Source organism: Oxyura jamaicensis, chromosome 6 (genome assembly GCF_011077185.1).
Source record: "Oxyura jamaicensis isolate SHBP4307 breed ruddy duck chromosome 6, BPBGC_Ojam_1.0, whole genome shotgun sequence".
In the NCBI taxonomy this organism is placed as follows: domain Eukaryota; kingdom Metazoa; phylum Chordata; class Aves; order Anseriformes; family Anatidae; genus Oxyura; species Oxyura jamaicensis.
Window position 1 is genome coordinate 7141909 of NC_048898.1, and position 24365 is coordinate 7166273.

At 40.4% G+C, this 24365-nt stretch overlaps 1 protein-coding gene and 1 long non-coding RNA gene across 3 annotated transcripts in view; one reads left to right on the forward strand and one right to left on the reverse strand.

Moving 5' to 3' along the window:
* Window positions 1-11511, reverse strand: part of BICC1 (BicC family RNA binding protein 1) — a 100254-nt gene extending 88743 nt beyond the window's left edge. The window contains exon 1 of one of the 2 annotated variants that reach the window (XM_035330164.1): window positions 11115-11509. In XM_035330164.1, the coding sequence (XP_035186055.1) occupies window positions 11115-11316 (202 nt within the window). In that variant the 5' untranslated portion in view covers window positions 11317-11509. Of the gene's footprint in view, window positions 1-11114 lie in introns of both variants that reach the window. The other variant, XM_035330165.1, reaches the window with a different exon arrangement.
* Window positions 11512-13378: 1867 nt separating this feature from the next.
* The window catches only part of LOC118169147, a 62573-nt gene continuing 51586 nt past the window's right edge, over window positions 13379-24365 (forward strand). The window contains exon 1 of the long non-coding RNA XR_004751938.1: window positions 13379-13488. This is a non-coding gene — a long non-coding RNA (uncharacterized LOC118169147). The remainder of the gene's footprint in view (window positions 13489-24365) is intronic.

Genomic DNA, 24365 nt, shown 5'->3' on the forward strand with positions numbered 1-24365 from the left:
GCACTCTCCTGTCTAAACTACAGGGGCAGCCACACAAGCCTCCCCCCTCCCCAGCCACACGCTTCCCCCACAGCCTGGCCGGCATTCTGGAGGACAAACACCTCCCTAGCTTGTAAATGCCTGCAGAAGGTAGCAGGGAAGAGACACCAAAGGCACCCCTGAGGCTGACAGCACTAACCCTCTAACACCCTCTAAAGCTGCTCTCACACAGCTGCTGGCTCCTCAGGACTGAACATGAGGCAGCACCAATGCCACCTCTGCAGCAGTAACAGAGACCGACCCCATTGCAAGACCCTTGCAAATACGCATTTGATATTCCAAAAGTAAAAAAAAGACATCTAATATTTTAAGTTTTAGTTTGAATCATATTCTCAACTCAGAACACTACTAGCAACACTAAGCGTCATATAAGTGAAGAAAACATTTCCAACTAGATACATACTGATTAAAAACGCTTAATTCAGATATAACGATCTGTAATCGAAGTTACATCTTTCAGGTGATAAATCACTCAAAACTATACTAACGTCCAACAGAATTCTCTTCCAGCACTCCCAGATATTTACAATAACACAGAACATAAAGTTTTGTAAATATTTAAACATAAACAAAGCTTTACAACAAACTGACCCTACTTTTTCATGGCTTAAACGATTCCTCATGTTTCAAACACTGGAATGACTTTTTATTTCTGCCAAATCTCTGGAAAAAAAAAAAAAAAAAAAAATCGAAAGATGTCACTGAAGGCCATTTAAAATAAAGAACCTGACTGCTGCTAAGCAACCCAGAAAACATCCTTATGTGTTCAATTGTTTAGTGCATTAAAAAAATTTCACACATATGGCAAATGCATGTATTCTGGACTCTAGCGACGGTAATGTCTTCCACACTGAGGCAGAAGGGAGAATTCTGCAAGATATGTTCACATTTCAGAAAGGAATTGCTTTTAAAGTACTAAAGATTGATCAAATTTATTCACTGTTTCTGCACATGGCATAGATTAAAAACCAGATTCTTTCTTATCCACTATTTTACACACACTCCAGAAGTAGGTTTACTTAGGAAAAACAGTACTTATATTTGTTCTACTAAAAAAAAGTACTATGATTCCTTTCCACTACATAAAACAATATTTTTAAAATGTGCTCCATATCCATACTCTTAAAACTAATGCTATTTTAACTGCCCTGGCTGCATATAAACAAAGGCTGTTTAACATAATTTAATATTCACCATTCTGTAGCACTTCTCACCCGTGGATGCACCACACTTTCAGAAGAAGCGGAACCAAGTCTTACGTTCTCTGAAGTAGATAACAATGAAATGAGGTATTTTCGTATCACAGTAACGATGACATGCACATGTATCCTGTACTTGTGTGACCAAAATTCACCGCTGATGGTCGCACGGAGCAGTGCAGCAGAACGGAGGATGCAGCAACTTATGTCAAACCAGTTTTTTCATTAAGTGATTAACCTTTCACTCATCAAGGCTTCTGTGGTTCATTGTACTGTTCAGTACAGGAACTACCTTACAACACATCTTTTGGTTTAATTATTCTGCACAGTTCGCAGAATCACAGTTTATATTCCCTCAAGCAATTCAATTATTTTACCATAAAGGTCATGGGGAATATCTTCAAAAGACATCAATCTGCTAAAGCTTTCCAGAACATAAAAACGCTTCAATGCACCACTTAATTGACCTAATATTTATTTTGGAATTAAGTATTTCATTTTTCACATTTCTCAAGATGCGTAGTCTTAAGTTACCAGTCTCGTCCATTCAACTGCTACGAATTTATCACAGGCACATTCTGAACAGAGCACAGCCAATAAAAATAGATATAATCAAAGCCCTCCATTCACACAAAGCTATTAGCAATAGGCAAAAAGGCAGATTTAAAGGTCACTTTAAAACACTAATCCAGGACAGCAATGCAAGATTCCTAAAAGGAGCAGACCTCGCTTAGAGAGGAAAGCAGTATCATCACCCATAAGGAGAATACACACACACACACACTTGTTTTACCAGCAAGAAAAGAAAGGTGGTAAAAATACATTTAAACTTTGGAAAATCTGATAACCCCACCACGAGACTTCATAACATTAGTAGAAATAAAAATTATAAAGACTTATACAGCACAGGGTGACATCAGAACACAGGATGTTCTTGTGTGAACATCCTTAAAGGGCTGAAATGGGATAGTGTTTTTTTAATTATAATAAAACACAGTTTTACCAATTTCTAACTCCAATTATCTATTAACATTGTTTCTTCAGGCCAGATGTACTTGGCTAACTGCTGATTTCCAGACGTGTTGTACTGTTTAGCTGATCATCATAAAAACGTTGCAAGTTTTCCTTGCAAGGGAATAGACAATTTCTTTCCAAGAAAGAAGTTGACCAGAGGAAACACATGATCTGGCCTCCTCCACAAGGCACAAAATGGCACATTGGTTTACTAGTTTTATTCTGCTTGTTGTCTCATTACAAAAAAGGGGAATAAATCTAGCACCAATAGTATCAATAGTATCTAGCACAGATACTTTGCACCAAGTAAGTGAGAAATGCTAACACTGACTTTAAAAAAAAAAAAAAAAAAAAAATAAAAAAAAAAAAAAAACAATAATAAAAATAAATAATTTTTTCACTTGAATATTGACCTGGAATGAGAACATTTTTTTTTTTTTTTTCATCCCTTCGCATTCGTTTTTATTTATAGGTTATACCTTCCAATACTCTGTAATATTCCAGCATAGAGAGCAAAAATATCCTGTGGCACTTCAGTTATCTTTGCAAGCCAGAAAACTTCAGGGGAGGACTAGAAGACCTACAACAATGACAATCCCATAGCTTCTTAAGGAAAATGTTAAGTGAGACGGAGCAGACAAAACCAAACAAAACAGAACAGCCTTTTTGTGGCAGAGGGGGAAGTCTTACTTGTAGAAGCTACAACATAACAAATAAATTCTTGACTATCTATCTACTGCAAGCCTCACAATAAAAGTATAAGCAGAAAGATAACTGCCTTTTTTTTTCTCTCTCTCCGAAAACAGTTCTTACAGACCTTACTAACATCACATTGCTTTAGTGGAAAATTGAAAGGAGGCTCTGCAAAGCCTCCTGGGCCTGGCCTATAGAGAAGTTTAGCAAATGGAAAAATGGAAGGTTCAGGCTTCACTTGCATCTACACACATCCCAACAGGCAAAAAGCCAGAAAAGGAAGAATGGGAGTCACCATTTTCTTAAATTAATATTTGAGAGAAAACTTTCCATACAAGTTTATCAAGTTTTCTTTGGAAGAAGTATTTTTCACAGGGTTTATACTAACCCCTGCTCAACAGGCAAGTAGTACAGGAATTGCACTGGAGCATGGAACCTGAGGCCACATTGCAGCTGGCACTGTTCTGACCAGCATCTTACCTCCAAGAACGGCTCCTGGTCAAAACACGCCGGGGCAAGGAAAGCAATTTAATCAAGATCTGAAGGCAGATAAGTGGAGGATATTACTTTCAGTTCAGTGACAGATCCAGTAGGCTGCACTCATAACTCCCTAAAGACAGAGCAAGAGCTGCAACACAACTGCCTGCACACACATCTCCCACGACATGCTGAGGAAGTCTTCAAGAGACCTCCAGCTAACCCCAGGCTGAATACATCCCTGCAAGAGACCCCCTCGAGTGACCACAATGTGCTCCAGTGTTCCTTAGCCTTTAAGGAACTTCTCACTGTCCTGGGGAAGGCAAATGGATCCTAATATTCAACCACAATTTTATCAGTTCTGGAATACAGTTCATACTCTAAAGTGCCCTTTTTTCCGGTGGCAACTAGCTAAGCACTTACCTAAAAATGTGTATTAATACTCTCATTCAATACATAACAACATTAATAAATATTGTGCTCTAATATTTCACTCTAATATTAAGATTTAGTTTAACTCAATTACAAATTTGAAATTAATGCTAAGCTTTGTAGTTAGGAAGTAAAGCCACTCTGCAAGAAAAGATGATCTCACCTCATCACTAAAAAATTTAAAACTCACGATTTTTACATAGTTCTTTCTAGGATAGACCCAATTTTATTAGGTTGAACTATACACTAACATACAATAAAAATAATTGTGTTTTTTTTTTAAAAAAAAAAAGTCAGGTAGATTTTTTCTTATGTTTTGGATTATAAAGCTTGCAATCTTGATTTCTGCTGTATCGAAGGCACATTTGCTCTTTTTTAGGAGAAAATCAATTTCCTATTTCTCCTATGTTGTGCCTATTGCACAGCATTCAAACTGTCAAGATTCCTACTCAAGATCCCTAGTCCAGAATGGCTCAGGGAAACACCCCTACCTACGCACACCACACAAACACATTGGAAGTATCCCATGCATCGTACATACAAAATCCAAGAGCCACAGATATTTATACATACCAATTCCCTATATGTTTAGAGTGTGAAACAAAACAACCAGATTTGCAAATCCAAAACTACAGTATAGGGATGAAACACATTTGCGTGCTGTTCTGACTCCCATGACCTGGCTGCCACTGCACTAGCGCAACACATCCTGGATAATGGTCAGGACAGACCAAAGAGGATGCATAAATCAACCCCTATTAAGAACATCAGGTTTTCAACAGAGAAATTAAACATAGTTACGCTAGTAGGCAATTGATTTATCCATTCAGACACGCTTTATTACCTGTATTCATTTTAAGCCCCCCCAGCCATCACTCCCATCTTTTCTCACATATATATCAAGAGTTTTTTCCCCCAGTATCCAAAAAACTACACTACAAGATGTAAACATGAGAGAACTTGGTGAATACCCTGATTCCTCAGACTCCTATTAACTACGTGAACAGCAGAAGCGATGCAGCTCATTTCTGTGAGGACCGCAGTCATTCCAACAGCTCCACACAGGGACAACTGGCCAAGGGCTGCTATCACGCATGACCAAAAGCCATTGCTCCTTGTAGATTTTGCTCTGCTTTGTTCAGATCTGGGAAAAGACAGATCCTATCTGTGGCTGACATTACAATTAGACTTGCTTACCCTTAAAGTTCAGAAATGTATTTCTCGTCAGTCTTTTGAGACAACATTCCTTTGCAATATCAATGAACCTTTAACAGGAAACGTTTCTTACTAAATTTTATATTCCTGCTCCAGTAAAGAGGATATCACTGCAGAAGTCTTTACATAAATCAGCTATAAAAGTCAGTGAAACATGAAGAGTTACATTACCCCATGCAAAGCAGTCATCCTGATCTGAACTGGATACGTGAAAGCCTAGTCATAAACAAAACCAGACACTGAGCAAAACTTCCCAGTATGCTCAAAAAGTGTTTTTTGCTGCTTAACACAAAATCATTCTGAAAACTACCACTGATAAACAAGTAAAGGCTTAAGGAAGTAAGTAAAGGCCTCTCTCTTTCAGCTACAAAACATACGCACAATTAATAAGCTTTCTCAGGTTCAATTCACATGCAGTCAGCTTTTATGCTCAACATACAAGAACAGCAGCACCGCACCTTCACAGTAAGAGGTATTACTGTAAAAAAAAAATTAAATTTAAAAAACGATTAGTTCTTTAACACAGAGGGCTGAAATTAAAGAAAAACTAGCATGTTTCATTGTTTGACAGGCATAAAGCCAAAAGCCTGGAATAAGTACTCAAAATAGGACATACTTTCCAATGGAGGTAAAGATTACAATATAACCAACAGGAATGTGCAAGCCAGCAATACTTAACTTAGGAGTTCATGCCAAACCATGATAGCCCGTTGTACTACTTAAAAAACACTGAAACTTGAGAAAGTGGTATTATTACAATTGTTAACAATGGAATGCAAGAACATTTTTAAACTACAAGTCACACAAATTCATTTCATATATTTATTTTTGTAGAAAAAGGCTATTCAGCACTTTGGGGACTTGAAAGCCTGACAAAGAAATGGAACTTTTTTTTCCAGCTACATGTAAGTTAAACACCAAATGTAAATGCTATTAGAAAGGTTCCCGTTACCCCACAACAATGTTCTTGTCCAGGCTATGCTGATAAATTACAACAACAAATAGAAAAACATGAAGAGAAATCTTACAGTTCAGTGGAAAAAATAATAATAATAAAAAAAAATATTTCTCAAGGAAGAGAAACTGTGTTTAGAGCCTACTAAAATTAGAGTTTGAGAAGTTATTTCAATAATAAACTGGTGAAGTGGTGAAGGAAAACACAACATACCTCTTATAGGTCCAACAGGCACACAGGGAACTTTAAACAGAAGTAAAAATCAACAGCACTAAATTACAACTTCATTCATAAGTAAGGTATGCTATTCAAATGAGCACCGTACGCTTAATTTTATCAGACAGACTTCTGCCATCATCACACAAAAATCCAGCAGGGAAGCAGTAACTCCTGCTAAGCCATGCAAACAATTATCAACATATTTAACACACCGGTCAAGGTCACCATCCCCACACAGAAACCACCAGTCAGGACCACCCTATTTAAGCTGAGATTGCCTATAAAGCAATTAAACTGCTCAAAATCTATTAACTTGCATCTTCAGCCTCTAATAGAACTATTGTTTATAGCAAAGTCTCAGCTGAGGCCCAGTTTTCATAGAACACTGCATGCACTGAAGAAGATGGAGATATCAAGGGTTTTTTTCTCCAGCCCCCCCAGCTTTATTTGTCAGACATTGATCTGTCGTTCTTTGTAGCTGACACCAACTACTCTAGGAAAGGTATTAGAAGTACCCTTTCCCACCTAGTTATGCATTAAATTGGGTAAACACACTTGTTTAAATGCAGAAAGTTTCACCTGACAGATCAGCAAACATGAAATAAATTGGTTATCATCCAGGCATCGGAGGTAGGCTTGGCCTAAGCAGGCTTAGCATCAGGCAACAACCTTAACAGTGAGCTTTGGGCAAAGGAATAAAGAGTGATTTCCAGTAGATTTACAGTAATGAGGTACAGTTCACTCCGATTAAATGGACCAAACAAAGTTGTCAACGTATTTGTGTCCCTCCCGTCAAAGAGGAGCAGGACTTGTCTTGGTGAAAAATGACCACTTGAGTGTTTTTCCAATGCCAAACCACAGGCAAAGAGCACAAAAACTAAGGGAGCAGGAAGAGTCTCACCCCTATTCATTTAGGGAAGGTAGATTCCTATAAATGTTGACCTAGTTCAGTTAGCACGTGACAGAACTAACCAGCACTAAATGAGCGTAGGCCAAGATTCCCGCTGGGTATCAACACAACCTTCTCTGGAGCACATGCCCAACAACTGCTGGAGCATTTGTGGTGCTACAGACCCATCAGTTTTCTAAGCATGTAGTTCTGTGCTTTTCTTCAGGTGTTCCTTTATCAATAACTGAGAAGAAGACAATTACCTCATTAAAAGAGTCCCTAGGTCCTGAGATTGAAGTTATCCAAAGAGTCCCCAAAATCAATCATGTGTTTAAAAAAGCAGAATTCTGACAAGCGCACACACTTGGTCCTGTTTTAAGCAAAGACACGTGTAATATGGCATCTTCGTCACTGCTACAGTTATGCTTCTCTTTAAAAAATGTGATTTTTTTTTCCAAAGTAATATTGTGTGAAAGAGCATTAGAAAATGAAAGTATTTAAACATGCACTGTACATACAACCCATCAACCCTCCCCCCCCCCATGTCTGTTAAAGAATGTCATAGCAAAAATAATTTTTTAAAATAAAGACTGGCACAATACTTTGTAGCCAAGAAAAAGATGCCATGCAGGAGAAAGGTGTTGCCTTTTTTTTACCCCCCCTCTCCTTTTCAACACTGCATGGCTACCTTGTGAGTCTTTTGATGGCTGCTGCGTTAGTTGTTAGATTGTACCTTTTTTGACAGCTTTTCCAACTTTCATGGTTTTCATTTTTGTAATGACACTCAGCTGCTACGGTAACAGTCACTCAAATAATCACAAAGTAAATTATTCCACAGTATTAAGTCACCTGAGTGTTCACCAGAAGGGAGTGCACAGCAGCTATGATGAATATGGGTACTATGAAATATTTTCTTCTAATAAGCCGTGACTACTGAGGAAAATAGCTCATCTTTTTTATTCCAATTTGTTTCCTGAAAAAAAAAAAAAAAGTTGATCTACTCTAAAGAGATTGGCTCACCAACAAACTCTGATGAGGACATGCACCAAAAGATAGTACACACCGCACTGTAAAGACTTAGACTTATGGGCCATTATTCCCCTCACCTGTGATCAAGTACTAAAACAGTAATACAAGATAGCTTGACTTTTTTGATATAAAAAAAAATCTTACATTCAAAGTTCTCACCACAGCTTCTGCCTTTTCTGATACACCAAACAGATAAAATTTGAGAGGCTCCCTCTGCCTTTCATTTAATATACGTATCTTAAGGCTATTCAGAATTTAACTTCAAAACATCAAAAATACTAAACCAATTATTTTAAAGTGGGAAAAAATGTACAAGCAGCACCCTCACTTTTATCAATGCTTTCTGCCACCTCAGTTCAGATTTGGTTTCTGCTGCAAAAGTGATTAGTAGCAAAAGGGCCATACCAATAATGTTTCTAAAGAGAGCTACCTATGCCTTGCCACAGCACTTGCTCCATCTGTGGAATGTGTGTGCACCATTACAGTACCCAAGCCCCCAGTCCCACCCATAAGCTAGATAAAAAGTCTGCTACGCCAGGTGAGTTTCACAGAAGCCAGCATCATCCCTTGAGAAACTACGCATAAAATACCAAGTGCGGAAAAGATGAGTAAGAATCATGTATGGAAATATGAAATAAAGAAATACGTATAAAATTTAGTAAGGCAATAATAGAATTCAATATACAGCAGGAACAAAGCCTAACAGTAAGCTTCTTCAATTTCTTCCTACTGCTGACCCCTTTGTATATTTCTTCATTAGTATAGTGAACAGCAGATATTAACTAGCAGAAAAAAAAAATCACCAAGGGTTTCCCAAGCAAGCAGAACATTTCCTGACAGGTTTCTTCAATAGATGCTGTTTAATACTTGGCTTTAATGACAACTTAACTCAAGATGTTGTATTTGCACATTCATATAACATAAAAGAAGCTTGTGTAAACGCCTGAACAAGTCATATGTTTTAAAATAATTTAAAAAGTAACTTTCATGAGCATAAACCTGCTCTCTAAGAACTGGTCAAATTTCTTCACATCAAGACCTTCCAGTGAAAAATACAGAATTAGAAACAATAGGAAACATGACCCTATGAGTTGTCCAATAAAAGTTCCTGAATTTTTGAAGATAGCATACAGATCCTCTTCCACCATTCCTTTCCTCCAAGGAGTGAGTCAAAGTCTATGCTTCCAAAAGATGGCCACAAAAAAAAAGCACAAAAAAAAAATCAACTTTGGCTTTTAATCAGTAATGTGACTGACTTGCAACTTCTGGGTACCATTTACAGACCTGGCTTCACAACATCCCGTGTGACACACTGGCAACCTTGCTCAGTATTTCATGTATTCCTCTACAAAAAAAAAAAAAAAAAAAAAAAGTACAACCTACCTTGGAAAGAGCTCAAGACATTAGGTAAAAAATTTGTACTGTAGTGAGAGGAAGACTGAATGCAAATGTTTAACAAACAGTTCGGCGTTTTCTGATAGAAAGAACTATTTTTTGCCTCCTTTATATTTCCTAATAAATCTGTTTTTTGCATTATCAATAAGCCAGAAAGTTTAAGTTTCCACACTAAATTAATAAATCAGATGATACTGCATTCAACATGTGCTTTTCTTCACACACAAAAAGGCAAACAGATGCAAAAAAGTCCTTCCAAAGCATGTAAATCCGAGATGGACACAGAGCAGCCCCCCCAAACACACGCTGCATTCTGCCCACACTTACTCAGTGTGCTGTCAGACTTCTTACTCACCTCTTACGAGGAGATGAAAAAACAAAAACAGAGGAGCAAGTAAGGAGTGCCCCATGTGCCACTGGTCCCTACTGGATGCCCCCACCTACACAGGCCTTGGGTTCTGCTCAGGAGCCCTGCTTACCCTCACACGCTCACTGCCTCTGGCAGCAGAAAGACAGACCGTGTGCGGGATGAGAAAATGGAAATTTATTTTACTAGTAAAGGAAAATGTTAAGGCAACCGTCAGTCTTCTCACAGCACTTTGTAACTTTTGACCCTTTTCCCTGCCTCTTCATACACACAAATATTTTTCTTCTCAGTATCCATATGCCTCTTAGGTCTGAGGGGCTCCCGATGAGCGCATCTTTATAAGCAGTTTCTGCTTATGACAGGCTTTTCTCAGAAGTCCTTACTCTTTACTTGCATTACATAATGAGGTTTCTCTACCAGTTCCACAGTATTAGCTGATTACAGATTAACCCACCCCCAGGAGACAGAATCTCATTTTAAAAAATTCCAGCGGCCGCAGTCACCGAGCAGTCACAGGCTTTCGGTGGCCGAGCCAACTCGTCCGCTGCTCCTCGGGGAGCTCCGGCACCCTTCCCTCCCCTGGCAGGGCAGGGCCAGGTACTCACAGCTCCCAGCCGCCCAACGAAGCCCCTTCCACGTGAGAAACAGCGAAATATTCCTCAGGGTATGGTTCTGTTCTGACAGTTTCCCGCAGCTGCCCCCCCCCCCCCAACCCCCCCGCAGCACCGAGGTACCACAGCTCGCCCGACCTCCCTCAGCCACCGCCACGGCGCCTTCCGTCCAAAAGCTGAACCGCTCAGTGCCATCCCCAAACTATTTCTCAGAAGCCGCTCGTACAGCTTCCACCCAGGGGCAGACCCTTCAGAAATTACTGCGACAAAGCACGTAGCCTCGAGGAGGGGGGGGGAATAAAAGTCAAACGCGCTGGAAATCCGAGCGTCGCCGGCCCCGCGGCCAGGGGATGCTCCCCCGGCACGGCGGCCTCCTCGGGACATTCCTAGAAAGCGGAGAGCCCGCAGCACCCCGCTGGAGCCGGCACCTCCTGCCCACCGCCCTCGGCCCCGCAGGGTCCTGCTCTGCCCGCCCGGGACTGCGCGGCACCGGGCGCCCGGCTCCGCTCGGCTGCGGGGGCAGCCTGCTGACCGGCCCCGCGGCCACCCCGCGCCCCCCGGCGCCTCTCCCCGCCCTCACCTTGGAGCATGGCCTCCAGTTTCTTCCTGTCCACCCGGAATCGCTCCTCGCCCCACTCCGGGCTGTGCAGGGGCCGCGGCGGGCCGGCCGAGTCCTCCTCGGAGCCGGGCACGGGCGAGTCGGTGCTGCGCTCGCTGTTGGAGCCCGGGTCGGAGAGCGGCTGCTGCAGGTACCCGCTCAGCGGGTCGCACTGAGCCGCCATGGCGCTGCCGGGCGGCCGCCGCCGCCGCCGCTCCGAGCCCCACTCGGCCGCCTCCCCGCGGGACGCTATCTGCCCCCACAGCCGCCCCCCCGCCTCATCCCAGCCGCCGCCGCCTGCCAGAGTCCCGGCCCCGGCGCCGCCGCCCGCGCCCGCCTCTGCCTCCGGCTCCCCGCCGAGTGTGCGCGGCCCCGGGCCGGCAGCGTCCGCGGCTCGGCGGCGCCCCCAGCCCGCCCGCAGTCCGCACAGCATCCCCGCCTCCATGGGGCCACCGCCGGCCCGCCGGGGAGGGGCCGGGGATATCCCCGGCCGCGGCCCGGGAGGAGGGGGCGGAGGAGAGGGAGGAGAGGGAGGATGCCGCCCCCGAGCGCCGCGCAGGCGACGGCGGCTGCGGCCCGGCGGGATCGGGGCCGGTCGCGGCTCCTCGTGGCAGGCCCCGTCCGTGTGTGAGGAGCTCCGGGAGATCCGCCGCCGCCCTGCCCGCCCCCCGCCCGGGCAGGCCCCGCCGTGAGGTGAGCGGCCTCTGGGCGGAGGGGTCGCGCTTCCCGCCCTCGGGGTGCTGGGTGAAGGAAAGGGTGTTCTGGGGTCGCGATCCTGAAAATTAGCCCTAATTACCATCACCCCCCCACACACGCACACACAAAGCCAACACGTCTGTGTGTGCAGCAGACACAAACACACCTTTGTTTCATGTGAATCGGCGTGTGTTGGTCAGCGTGTATTGGAAATGGCATCTGTCCTGCAAAGCTGACACATCTCCACACAATGACGGTTTTTACCTTTGTGACTTTTCAGTACTAAGGCTCAGAAAGAGAAATTACCTCACGTTTTGGTATCCTCTAAGGAAAAATGTTACAAGTCCCTGACCTTGGGGCATAATTGTGTTAACCTACACGCAAGAGTCCCAGGGCTGGCCTAGCGGTGCACAACTGATTCTGTATGAAGTGTTAGTTTTTACCACAGCGTAGCTGACATCACTTAACAAAAAGTTTAAGCCTCAAACCACGTATTGGTGTAAAGGAAGCATCCACAGAAGACCTGGCACTGGTTGTGATGCCAGATGGCTCCTGGTGGCCAAAGTGCGCTGCTGAACGCATACGAGAATGAAGGGATGAAAGAGAAGGACTCCTGATGGCTCTTGAACAGAAGGCCTTTATGGCCCTTTTTCACTACTACATATACTTTCCCCATAGCCCCATGCGCTGTCCACGCTCCCAAATCTGTCATACAATTGATTAGAGACCCTCAGACGCGCCTCGAGCCAGCCAGCAATTGGCCACTGCCCAAAGCTCATCTTTAACCCTGTAGCCAATTTACTTTATCTCAACCTTGCTCAAGTTTTTGTTTCTACCACTTGTTTCCTTATTATCTCTAATTCAGGGACATGTGAAACAGCGCAAAGCCACCTGCAAATTCCTTTCCCACACTAGAAAGCAGTAGAAAAATTACAGTGGACTCAGGTGATGGTTACACACCTCACAGTTAACGTCAGCCTGAAGGACGATATTAAAAGTCATCAGGAGCTGTGCTGATGCTCCAGGTAGATGGGAGCCACACTACGTCTTGTTGTAAAATGCATTTATTTTTACAGAGACTTGCATTTTGGCTCACTGAGTCATTTACATATTTCCCACTTAACACCATGATTGTGATTTCTACACCACCTGTAGTTTCATTTTTACTGAACGTTATGTACACACAGGGAGGCAGTCTTACTGGAAACACCTAGTATTCAGCTGTAGCATTTAATTCTCTTGGTGGTCTCACAGCCTCTGTGAATCCTAGCCAGTGGCTTGCAGGCAGCATACTTTTCACAAGATCCTCTGGTACTTCTCATGACCATGGGAATTACAACAGCCAAAGCCAACAACAATAGCACAAAACATTAATATAGGTCTTTAAAATAATGTAATCTCCATTTCTCTTCATAATAGTTTGCTTGTAGCACAATGATACTTTGTGGAAGGCAGTCTGAGGGAAGACTGAAAGTGGGATAGTGCTTTTCTTCCCAGTTCAGAAGTTTAGTTACCAGTAACCCCCCCCCCCCCTTTTTTTTTGCCAGATGGGAAAGTGAAGATGGTCCATATCAGACCAGGTTGATATCCAGAGAATTCTGCTGCTTTGCCCCCAGATCAGCACCAGCTGGACTTGTCTGTCTTCTAGATGCTAGAACCTGTGAGTTATACAATCCAAATGTTCAGAAGTTAAGAGTGTCAACAAGGCCAATTGCAATCCTACAAAGGATATCCAAAGCACCTCCAAGCAGAACAATTATTTGGGTATTTTCCACTCATAAACTAGCTAGATTTACAGTCAGAGATTCTCAGTGTAGGAGGTCCCTTCCCTTGCATTTTATCAGTTCCTACAATACAGCCACAGAAACCTTCCTTCTCCTAAATTAGCTATGGTCAAACTCAGCAGTATTTTTTCAGCAACCATATAAACAATATAATAAATCAAAGATCTCTTTAAAAATAATGATGTACACAGTTCAGTTTTTATTAATTAGAAATAACCCTTTCATGGTGCGGTTTTAGACCACAAATGAAATTAAGCCCATCTAAATCCATATAAATGGCCAAAAAAGAAACACTTTTAGTGATTAGGAGTTTTTATTGTTAGTATATGTTCCATAGAGTATCATTTGTATTGCATAAATGGCATTTTATTTCTCTACTATATTGCAGTGGAAGAATAAAACGTTTGTTGCACAGAAGTCTTAAACTAAGTAGAAACCACATTTTAATGGCTAAAATAATATAAAATGTGGACACAATTGGGGAAAATGGGAGGAAGTTGGCAGATAAAATATCAAATGGCTATAAAGAACATAAGCTGGAGTTGACTTTGGCATATGTAACTTCTTTTGGCCATTTTTCTGTGGCCAGTGGCTTGATCAAAGAAAAGAATAACAGGATCTTTCTCATTTTGGCATACCAGGTCTATTTTGCTACGTTCTCTCCCTCTTTTTTTCATCCTGTTCTCTTTTCCTCACCTCACACACATATAATATTTGCAAAACTCAGAAAAAGTCTAACTGAATACAAAAGTGTTTTTTTCTCACACTCAGATGATATGTAAAGTCTCTTGTATAGTATCCATCTGTATGGAATATCTTCTGTGAGTTTAAAGGAGATTCATGAACCAGTTTATCTGTTCTAATCAATCACATCTCTTTGGGACTGTGTAGAACCCCCAGATTTAGAGCTGTATAGGACCTCTCCTATGGAGAAGGAAGAGAAGTGACAGTCTTCAAGCAGAAAGCACCATTATATGGCCACAGGCCTGCCATAAGGCTGCTGCCAAAGCATGAAGCTGACAGCCGGCTGTCTCTGTACTCTGCACGCCCGAGATGCAGAGGTTACCTATAAATGGAAGAGTGGGATGAAACATTTATCATCAATACAGCACAGTCTGTATTCCAAACCTCACAATCTTGAATTTATTTACTTACTTCACGACACAACTGAGAAGCAAAGTGACATTATCTATATTTTTCTGAGGTGGGAGCCATGCGTGAAAAGACTGGCTCACAAAGCTATGAAGTGAAGGCGGGGAAAGAAAAGGAGGCATACGCAATATATAAGTGATCTGTGGTATCTAGAAGTGCTTTGCTAGGAAGAATGCTCACTGTGGTTTCAGTAATTTAGGAGAGATTTATTACTGGTGAAAATTAATGCTGGTGGCATTTTGAAATGCTTTATTTATAGCATTGGTCTCCTTTGCAGAAGTAACAGTCTGTAAGATTTGACTTTTCATTATATTGTACCGTGTTCCCCAAGCTGGGCCCATTAAATTCAATTTCTCAGTATGATAAAATGCAACCTACTCTGCACTAACATACTGTATACTTAAGGCACACCAGCAAATAAATAAAAGGTCCTCCACAGCCATTATAAAAACTTTCCTACCTCACAAATTCCCGAGATAAATTCTTTTTCTAACCGTAAGAGTAGAGAGATTCTGGAACATCTTTCTAATTATATTTAATCATGGAACTATATAAAAGAGATTGAAAGAAATCTCAAAAAGGTCATCTAGTCCATCTCCTAATTATGCTCACTTCATTCCTGACAGATACAGGTATATCCACTCCTTAACAATTTCTAATTGTTAAGAGGTCTCCATGACCTCTCTAGGAAATTCCTATCTTCACTTACCATCAAGAAGTATTTTCCCCATAATGAGTAACTTGAATTTTTCTTGCTGCTATTTAAAGCTGTTAATTCTTGTCCTGTCCACAACAGACATGGTGAACGGATTATTTGTTCTTTGTATCAGCCTTCAGTGCTTGTGAAGACTTTTATCAAGCATTGATCATGCCTTTGGTGTTCTCTTCAGTTAGCTAGTCACTCCTAAGTCTCAGCCTGTTCTCAGAGGCATTTTTTGTTGTTGCTCTCCAACAAGCTCTTTCCACAGTAGTCTACAGACTTCTTGAAACACAAAGCACAAAACTGGAGAGAGTGTACCAGCTGAGGCCTCACCAGTGCTGAACATAACTGCATGATCTTATCATGTGTCTCACGCCTGCTTACTCATCTCTGCATCATGTTTATCCTGTCTCTACAGCATGTTGGCTTATACTGATGTACTATAATCCCTAGGTACTTTTCCAGAAAAAACAACAACAACAACAGCAACAACAAAAAACACCTCTAATTGTTCCTCAGGGTGCATTTGTGATGTTGATTACTGGTCTCCTGAGTTTGTCCCTATTGAATTTCATCCTTTTTTTTAAAAAAAAAAAAAAAGACTTTTTTTTAAAAAGACTTTTTTCCCAGTTATTTACATCTGTTTGTGCCAGTATTATACTTCTGCAGTTTTATTTTTTATGCCTCTAAGAAGCATACTCTTAATTTCCTCACCCAGGTTATCACCAAAACACTGAACAGATACAGGCCCAGAACAGAACATTGCAGTCCTCTATTTTATACACCTTTCTATTTTGGCAGTGAAACAATGATAACAATCCTGCATGGAGAAGTTTATTCACCCATTTTTATGTCAATTTTATGTCCATATCGGAATATTACAGGAAACAGGGTTTAAACTCTGTGCAAATCCTGAAGTATGGCCTCTGCTGCTACACTCCCATCTGCAGACTTTCCTAGGCTATTATAGTAGCCTATTAGCCCCCTATGATTTATTCCTGTCAGATCAATACTGGCTATGTATACGTCCTGTTACTAAGTTACGTGTTACGTGGAACTGTTACCTATTCAGGTTTGTATGGTAGGGTGGTTTTTTTGTTTGTTTGTTTGCTTGCTTGCTTCAGAATATTCCTGGGAGCTGAAGTTGAACTGATTAGACTAAAATGTTTTGGTTCTTTTCATTGGTATTTAAAAGATAGTCACTATATTTTACCTTTTCTAGTTTTCTGGTATCTCATCCATTGCCAACTGATTTAAAGAAAACCAGTAGTGACTGTGAGAATGAGCAGAGGAATAAATGCAGCCTTTGTGGACCTGAGAGAAAAACAGGGAACCTAAAAAAGGCCAGGCTTAAAATTCTCTCTGATTGCACACAAGGTGTTAACATTCAGCAACATTCAATGTACTGTATAACCTTCTATACGCTGGTATTTGTAGACATGCATTGTTAAATATCTTAATGTGACTGGAAGACTTTTCAGCAATAGGACTTTGTGAACCTTGTCTTTGCTGAAATGTTAGGAGAATGAGAACCAAATGTCAGCATCTCAGAAACCTAGGAATTTTCACTCTTGAGAATTGCATTGGCCCTCTCAAGAGTCAACCCATCTATTTCAGCCCTGAGAAGCTAAGTAATAATTTCACATTCTAAATCTAATTAGAAACCAACTATAGTAAGAGATCTAAATATTACCAATTAGAATATATATATATATATACGTGTATATATACTGCCTAATTTGTAAGGAAAATAATTAGTAAATTGAAGCATGAATTATGGTGTAACTGGAGATGGTATTATAAAGAACCAAACTGACAGAAAACGTGAATACCACACTGGGAATCTCATTGTCGTGTCAGATAATATCCTGCATTGCTGTCAAACGAATAACAATATTAATCTGTAAATTAGGAAAACCTGTTTTGTAATGTTTTCAGTAAATTAGAATCTATATACTATATCCTGGATCTGATAACCACATTTTTTTCTTACTTAAGAGGAAGAGGCACTCTCTCTGTCTGTCTCTTTAGAAGCCAGTAGAAAAAAGGTCCTTCTGGATTAACAAAAAAAAATATTTCTGTTCTGAAACTCCTGTTTGCCACTGCAATCTTCACAGGTGTCTTTTAGGTATTTCACACTCTTTCTATTTTATTAAAATAGGTTTAAAGTGGGAGATAGGAAAGACTCATATTGAAGTGTCTGCTTTTTCACATTGACCTTTTTCAAAGTCAGTCTTTAAACTGAAAGCATGGACAACATTGTATTAGGGCCTTCTAGAATGAATTTTGTTGTTTCCTTCAATGACCTTCCTACATAATTCAGACTGGGGCAGGGAATGCAGGTTACTCAACTGATTAGCTTACGGATGGAATAAGCAGTTGTGAGAGGAGAAATATGACAGTGATTATTACAATCATTAATTAAGAGAAATCACAATTTTTCTTCCTTGTTAGAAAAATAATTAGAATAAAAGCAACCGTCCTTTTTTAAAGCGGGAATTTTTAAGACATGAATTAGGAGGCACCTCTGGAGAGGGCATGTAATATCATTTCTGGTATCACTTTACCACTGAGGAGACAATCCTCAAGATAATCCTTCAAGTGAAAAGCTTACACTTAAAGCCAAATACATACTTAAACTTTTTTCTTGAATATTCCTACATTCATGGAAATAAAGTTACAGATATGTTACAATGTTTTCTGAACTCATATCACAAATGGATCAAGTTTTATTAATAATATTCTGGCCATTTTTGTTTTGCTAATATTTGAACATGTAGTAAACATTTTTAGCATCTTACATAGCTAAAATGCTGCATTTAACAGTGACACATGAATAAAATCTATTTTTCCATTTGGATTAGCAAATTAAATTGACTACATTATTATAATGCTCCCTCAACTACGAAAAAGTTTCCTTCACACTGCAGAGGTACCCCTGGTCATACAAGGCTTCCATGTTGTATAAAACTGAATGAACGCATTTCCACTGCAGCAGTGAAGGCTAATAGTTACTGAGATCAGCCTTTGGTTATGTACCAGGAATCAAACAGAAAAATGTGATTTGAGGATATTTTTTTTTTTAACGTAAACCTAAGACTTGATTTCATTACTAAGGATTGCTAGCACTTTGAGGGTCACTATTTCACAATTATAGTCACTATTTATTACAGTGATTGAAACATGCTTTCCGTTATTCCGCACAGCTACTCATCTCTCCCTCCTCAGTAGCCACACTCTGACACATGCTGTCAGAACTGACAGTGCACTGAGTGCACTGATATGCTCTAATTGCCCCAGCCAGCTTCAGCTGGGGCTCCACCTCCACCCAGGGGCGCAGGTGCTCTATTTAAGCTCAGACCTGAGGGTTTGGTCCTGGTTTGGGTTATGGAGTTCAGTCTCTTATTCAGCTTTGTGTTTTGGTTGGACTTTGGCTTATGCAGTTGGTAGTTATACCTCGTATTTTATGTGACTTCTTGTTAGAGTCCTTGTGTCATAGTGATTCATAACTGACCCATATCCGATCAGGTTCATAGGACGTGTTATCTGTGCCCTACTCTTCCTGCTGTGCTCAGGTAACTCAGGATTGCACTTAGGTTGGTGAGGTACTATTGCTGTGTTTCTGGCTTGTCCTGCCTTACAGAGTAGCCCTGCTCTTGCTGCTTTCTGATTAAAAAAAATCCTGTTATAAAAAGATACTTTACTAAGTGATTGTCCTTGTTTTAGAAAACGAGCCCATCTCCCGAGTGGGTAAGTATCAATACTGCAAATTTAAATTGCTTAATTGTGACTGAAAGTGATGCTAGTGTTCTACCAAGCTTTAGATGTGGCTTTTCAGTACCATAAGGCAGTGCAAGTAGGGCTTTCTAGGTGTTGGAAAGAAGAGACTCTCACAAGCTTCAGTCTGAACTCTGGGTACCTGTTTTTCTAGTCCCCTTGGCTTTGTATGTTCAGTTATTCTTGCAGGGTAAAATGCTGGTACTTCAGAATTTCCAGCAGTGTATTGTCAAAGTAACACATCTGCTTTATGCACGTATAAATAAATGAATAAAACAAAGGGAATTAATAGTCTTATCAAAATAACATGGTGTATTTTTTTTTTTTACTATCCTTTAACTTTGAATTTTGAAGAATTTGTTTAATTTGCTTTATCTAAAATGTGTTGATTCAAGTAGACTGGGTATTCTATCAGGTCACTGAACTGCAGGGAGAAGATAGATTTAAAAGGACATTCCAATTTTTATTCAATTTTCTTCCCCTCCTAATACTCCTAGTTGCTTTGATGTCTTTACTTTTGCATGATTCTTGAAGACCAGCTTAGTACAGTCTGTTTTCAAAGATGAAGTAAATGTATGACCTGGTAGAGGAAGTGAAACAAAAGGTCCTTGAACTTCAACAGCCAACTAGCTGTGAGAGCAAATAACTCCTTGTCCTTATGAGAAGACATGCTAGTACTTACAGGCAGAGAGAGTGTCTTGTTACAAGCATCAAGAAACTGATAGTTAAAATCTCTCTTGCATGTTACTGTTTTTTTGTTTATTTTGTTTTGTACTGCTTTGTTTTGCTGTACCAATTCAGAACACAGAATGCTTTTAGGAGACAATGTCCCTAAGTACTCTCTATTTCCTGTTTGTGTAGTTATCCCTTAAATTCAGCCTAATACCTTGCTGAATTTTGAACATTGCTTTGTGGAAAGCAGTGATCAAGCTGTACAAATTGCTCTTTAAGCTTATGTGTGAGCAGTTGTTTGTCTTCTGTTGCAGTTCTTATACTTTATTATACACTTTGATTTGATTGTTCTGATATCTAATTTAGAAGTGGAAAAGATTTCTTCCTATTTTGGCTGTTTGGTCAATCCAAGTGCAAGGAGCTATTCTGTGATTAAATTTTCAGAAAAACTAGATCCGTTTGATGGAGGTGTGAAACACGGGCTATGAAGAAAGCAGTGTTAGTTTTCCATTTGTTGAGGCAAATGCAGCCCTGATCTAAATAGAGAAGAGTGTTAAGAGTAGGAAGGGGGGAACTTGGCTTTGTGGCTGGGTGCTGTGGTATTAGAAACATGCACAGTTCTGTGGATGCTAGTGGGAAAGCTACTAGAGGCCAGGGTACCTTATTTGTCAGGATACAGGTTTTAGACAAAGTTAAAGTGTTCTTTGATGTTACCTGCTTCTCAGCAGAGATCTCTTTTCCTCATCTCTGTAACACTGAGAAGCAGACACTGAGGGTTACCAGTTAGTGTCTTAGACTTTTCCAGAGTGTTTTAGTCTGCCATCAACAAGAACGATTTCAGCAATGGCGATTGCTTTTAGCCCCGGTGGTTCAAAGAAGATGAAAACTGCCTCTCCTTAATCTCTTCTGGACCTGTTGTCTTGAGCTACATGTGCCAGTTGTAGAACACAGGTCTCTAGAATTTCCTACAATTTGTATGAGCTCTATATGTGACCCAGTTAAGAAATAGATGAATAAAAACTTGCTTCTGTCCAGAGGTCAAAGACTTTATGTACTGACATTCTTGTTCCTCTTTTGTGTGTGTTTTTCCTCCTCCTGCCAAGTGTTAGGAGTATGTAGAAGACCTGTCATCAAAAATGTATCAAGACCTGACACAGTTAAGTGTAAAGACTTCTTTCCACTTATTCCCTCAGTGTAGTAGTACAGCCATGGTTTCAAGCATGCGAGATGGCTAGTTATCTGCAAGGGCTTTATCGAAGTTATAATAGAACATAGGGCTCAGACCTTCAACAAGTGTAAACTTATACTGCTTCAAAGAAGCTGTGCTGACAGCTGACCTTGGATGATTTACATCAGGTGAAAATCTACTTATTTCAACAAAAATACCTTAGATAAAACACATGAAATAGAGAAGTGGTTCTAGCACACAGTGGAATTAAAACCAGAAGTGGAAGAGAAGAGGAGCATTGGCAGTTCCCAGTATCCTGAAGACTGCAGCCAAACCAGCAAAGATTTAAGGAAATGACTCATAGTACTCAGAAGAAAGAAAAACATCATAGTAATGGCAAGCAAAGCTAGGTTAATGTAACCATACTGTTGAAGTCAAGTTTACTAGCCCACAGAGGCAGAGACAGGAAGCGTTGAAATGACTGAATTACATTCCTAAAACGAGTCTGTAATAGTGTTTTATCAGGTTAGTGGCTGTAAATGGCCAAGAACTTCACTGACATGAAGGAATACCTTTTTCTCTTGGACATTTTTACACAGACATGCTGAAGTAAATGAATTTGCACATGCAACAGATAGAGATTTGATCCAGTCATGTTAGTGTAACAAATACTCTTTGGTAATACCATGAAGCATGTTTTTTACGTAGCCTGATAAGCACCTGACTCCCAATCTTGTTATTTTTTTAAATGTTACTTTTTAAAAAAAAAAAAAAAAGTATGTTGATTTCTGACCTAATCTTTGTAGTACTGCTGTTTAAAAAAAAAAAAGGGGGGGGAAGAAATTATGTAAGATACTGATTACATATGAATGTTTGCTGTCTAATTGCATGAATGGGTTATAAATAGTAAAGATGAAATCTGGACTTATACTGTAAATACAAAGTTCATATGTGGCTATGAGTTCATCTGAAAAATATAATTTGGGCCATAATTGTTACATTTATTTCGTAATTAGAATAATGTTTTTAATGGCATTTTTTGTGAACAATTGGTGTTGCCCTTAGCACAACCTCCAAACGTGGTGTGGCTGTGGTTAGTAGGGCTGACTGACTGAGAGCTCTTCTTTGATTTCTTTCAAAGGAGCAGTCAGGTAAGGAACGGACAGGAGGCAGTGGGCACTGGTTGGCACTCACAGTCCTAAACAGATTTGCTTCGGGACATGACCATGAGCAACCTGTTTTAATTGGCACTGTTTTGAACATGGGACTCTGGGCTTGACCTTCAGAGGCCACTTTGTAGTTATTTTAGTCAATTTTCCTCTATTTTCTGCTCTTTACATGACTTGTATACAGGTTTTTTTTCTGAATTTGCTTTTCAAACAACTGTATGGTCTTCAGACCATAAGATGTATGGTCTTACTCCAGGTGCTTACTCCATACCATAGTTTTCTAGTTATAATGATGTTATGTGGAACTTCATTAAAGGCTTATCATTATATTATTCTGAGATAGACTACACTTGCTAGTTTTCCTTGTGGGAAGCCATAACATGTTATCGACAAATCTGGCTATTCTTTATGCCCTATGTGTTTTTAAATCACTATTAATTTGTTCTGGTATATATTTGGTTCTTTCCAATCTCACTCTTCCTGCTTTTTTCCTTGCATTATTTTGGTTTTCACATTTTCTATGAGGAATTTGGTTCATTTTTTTTGGTTTTCCCCTGCTTTTTTTAATGTGGTGACTGATGTATCACCTGCAGGGAGTGATAGTCACTGTCTTGAGGAAATAGAGCACCTATGCTGTGACAACTGGATCTGCTCCCTTTGTTTTGTGTAATGCATTGACTCCTGCAGACGAGGGCACGGGGACAGACTTAGGTCTGGCAGGAAAGTACTGTTTGCTAAGAGGCAGCAACTAGTCTCTTCCCTAAAGCTAAATGTTCCAGTCACCAAGTAAATAGTATTTTCTTGTAAGGTTGACCACACTAACACAGTATTTTTCTGCTGAGCAATTTTCTGTCAGCAGAAGGGACAGATCTGATTTGCAGAATCAGTCAGGTTTCCAAAATGCTAAGCTGGAGACTGTTGGGGTTTTCTTTCTGAATTTAGTTGGTGTAGGTCAGTATATTTAAAAATGGGATTCTCAGGAAAAAAAAAAATAGACACTCAATTTCTATCCATGTGCAATAGGAATCAGCAGCTAATTCATTTTAGTGCCAGTGGAAATGTTTTTTCCACTTCCTGTCTTCTATTATGGTTTAGTCTTTCTGCAAAGCTGTGAACAGTATAAGAGTTGAAGTAAGTTGGCTCTTCAAGCATTGCTTGGAGCAGTACTGGCTAGGACCACCAGCCAGAATTCTCCTGTCCTGTATGGACAGGAGATACAAGGTACAAGTAACTTTGCAAATGTATGTTTATATGTCTGCCTACGTTCTCTGAGTGAATGCTGTGGAGTTTGAAGAACTGGTGTGGTCACCAGAGTAGTTTGATATGCAGGTATGTCTTCTGCAGTGAGCTAAGAGGCATGGGAAGCTTGGATGGCTTTAAACTACATGGTTTGCTGTGCTTTTTGTTACAGCCACCAAAGCATTTAGCTTATTCTACTTTTCTAGATTCCTGTTGCACCTCAGTATGCAGTTATAATACGCTGCTATGCATGGATGAAATACAAAATGATTACCCTTCCATTCCTTTTTTATCCTGGTATGTGTCCTTTTAAATGAGATGAATTACTAACTTGACTTGGTTAACCCTAAGGGAAGGCCCTTTAATAATTAACTTAAATAGTTGTGGGAGTCTTGCACACTTTGCTCTAAGAATGTTATGCATTTTATACTAAAATAGTCTGAGTGTCTTATCTGACCCTTTCTGGATATTTAAAGTCTTTTAATATCTAGTGACAAAGCACTGGCTGAGACCACTGAACCAAATCAATCTTAGGAGGTGAGGCTGCAATTCCAACTAACGAAAACCGATGTCCTTCCACACAGCCATCCTGCAAGGGATATGGACATTTAGAGCTGATGGAGTTAGAGTGAAGAGCAGCATGACTCCAGAGGATGATGTAAAAGCACAAAGATGGGGGCTCTTCCTTACAGGGCATGGGAATTATGCAATACAAAGGCTTCTGCACAGATGCTGTGTGCTAAATTATGCTTGCTTAACTAATCTGTACCATTCTGGAACTTTGTTTAATATGCTGTGGTTAGTGCTGGAGTGGCAAAGGGTACGTGGAACTTGAGGTGTGAGTAGATGAGATGAATAATTATTTTTATGTGGAAA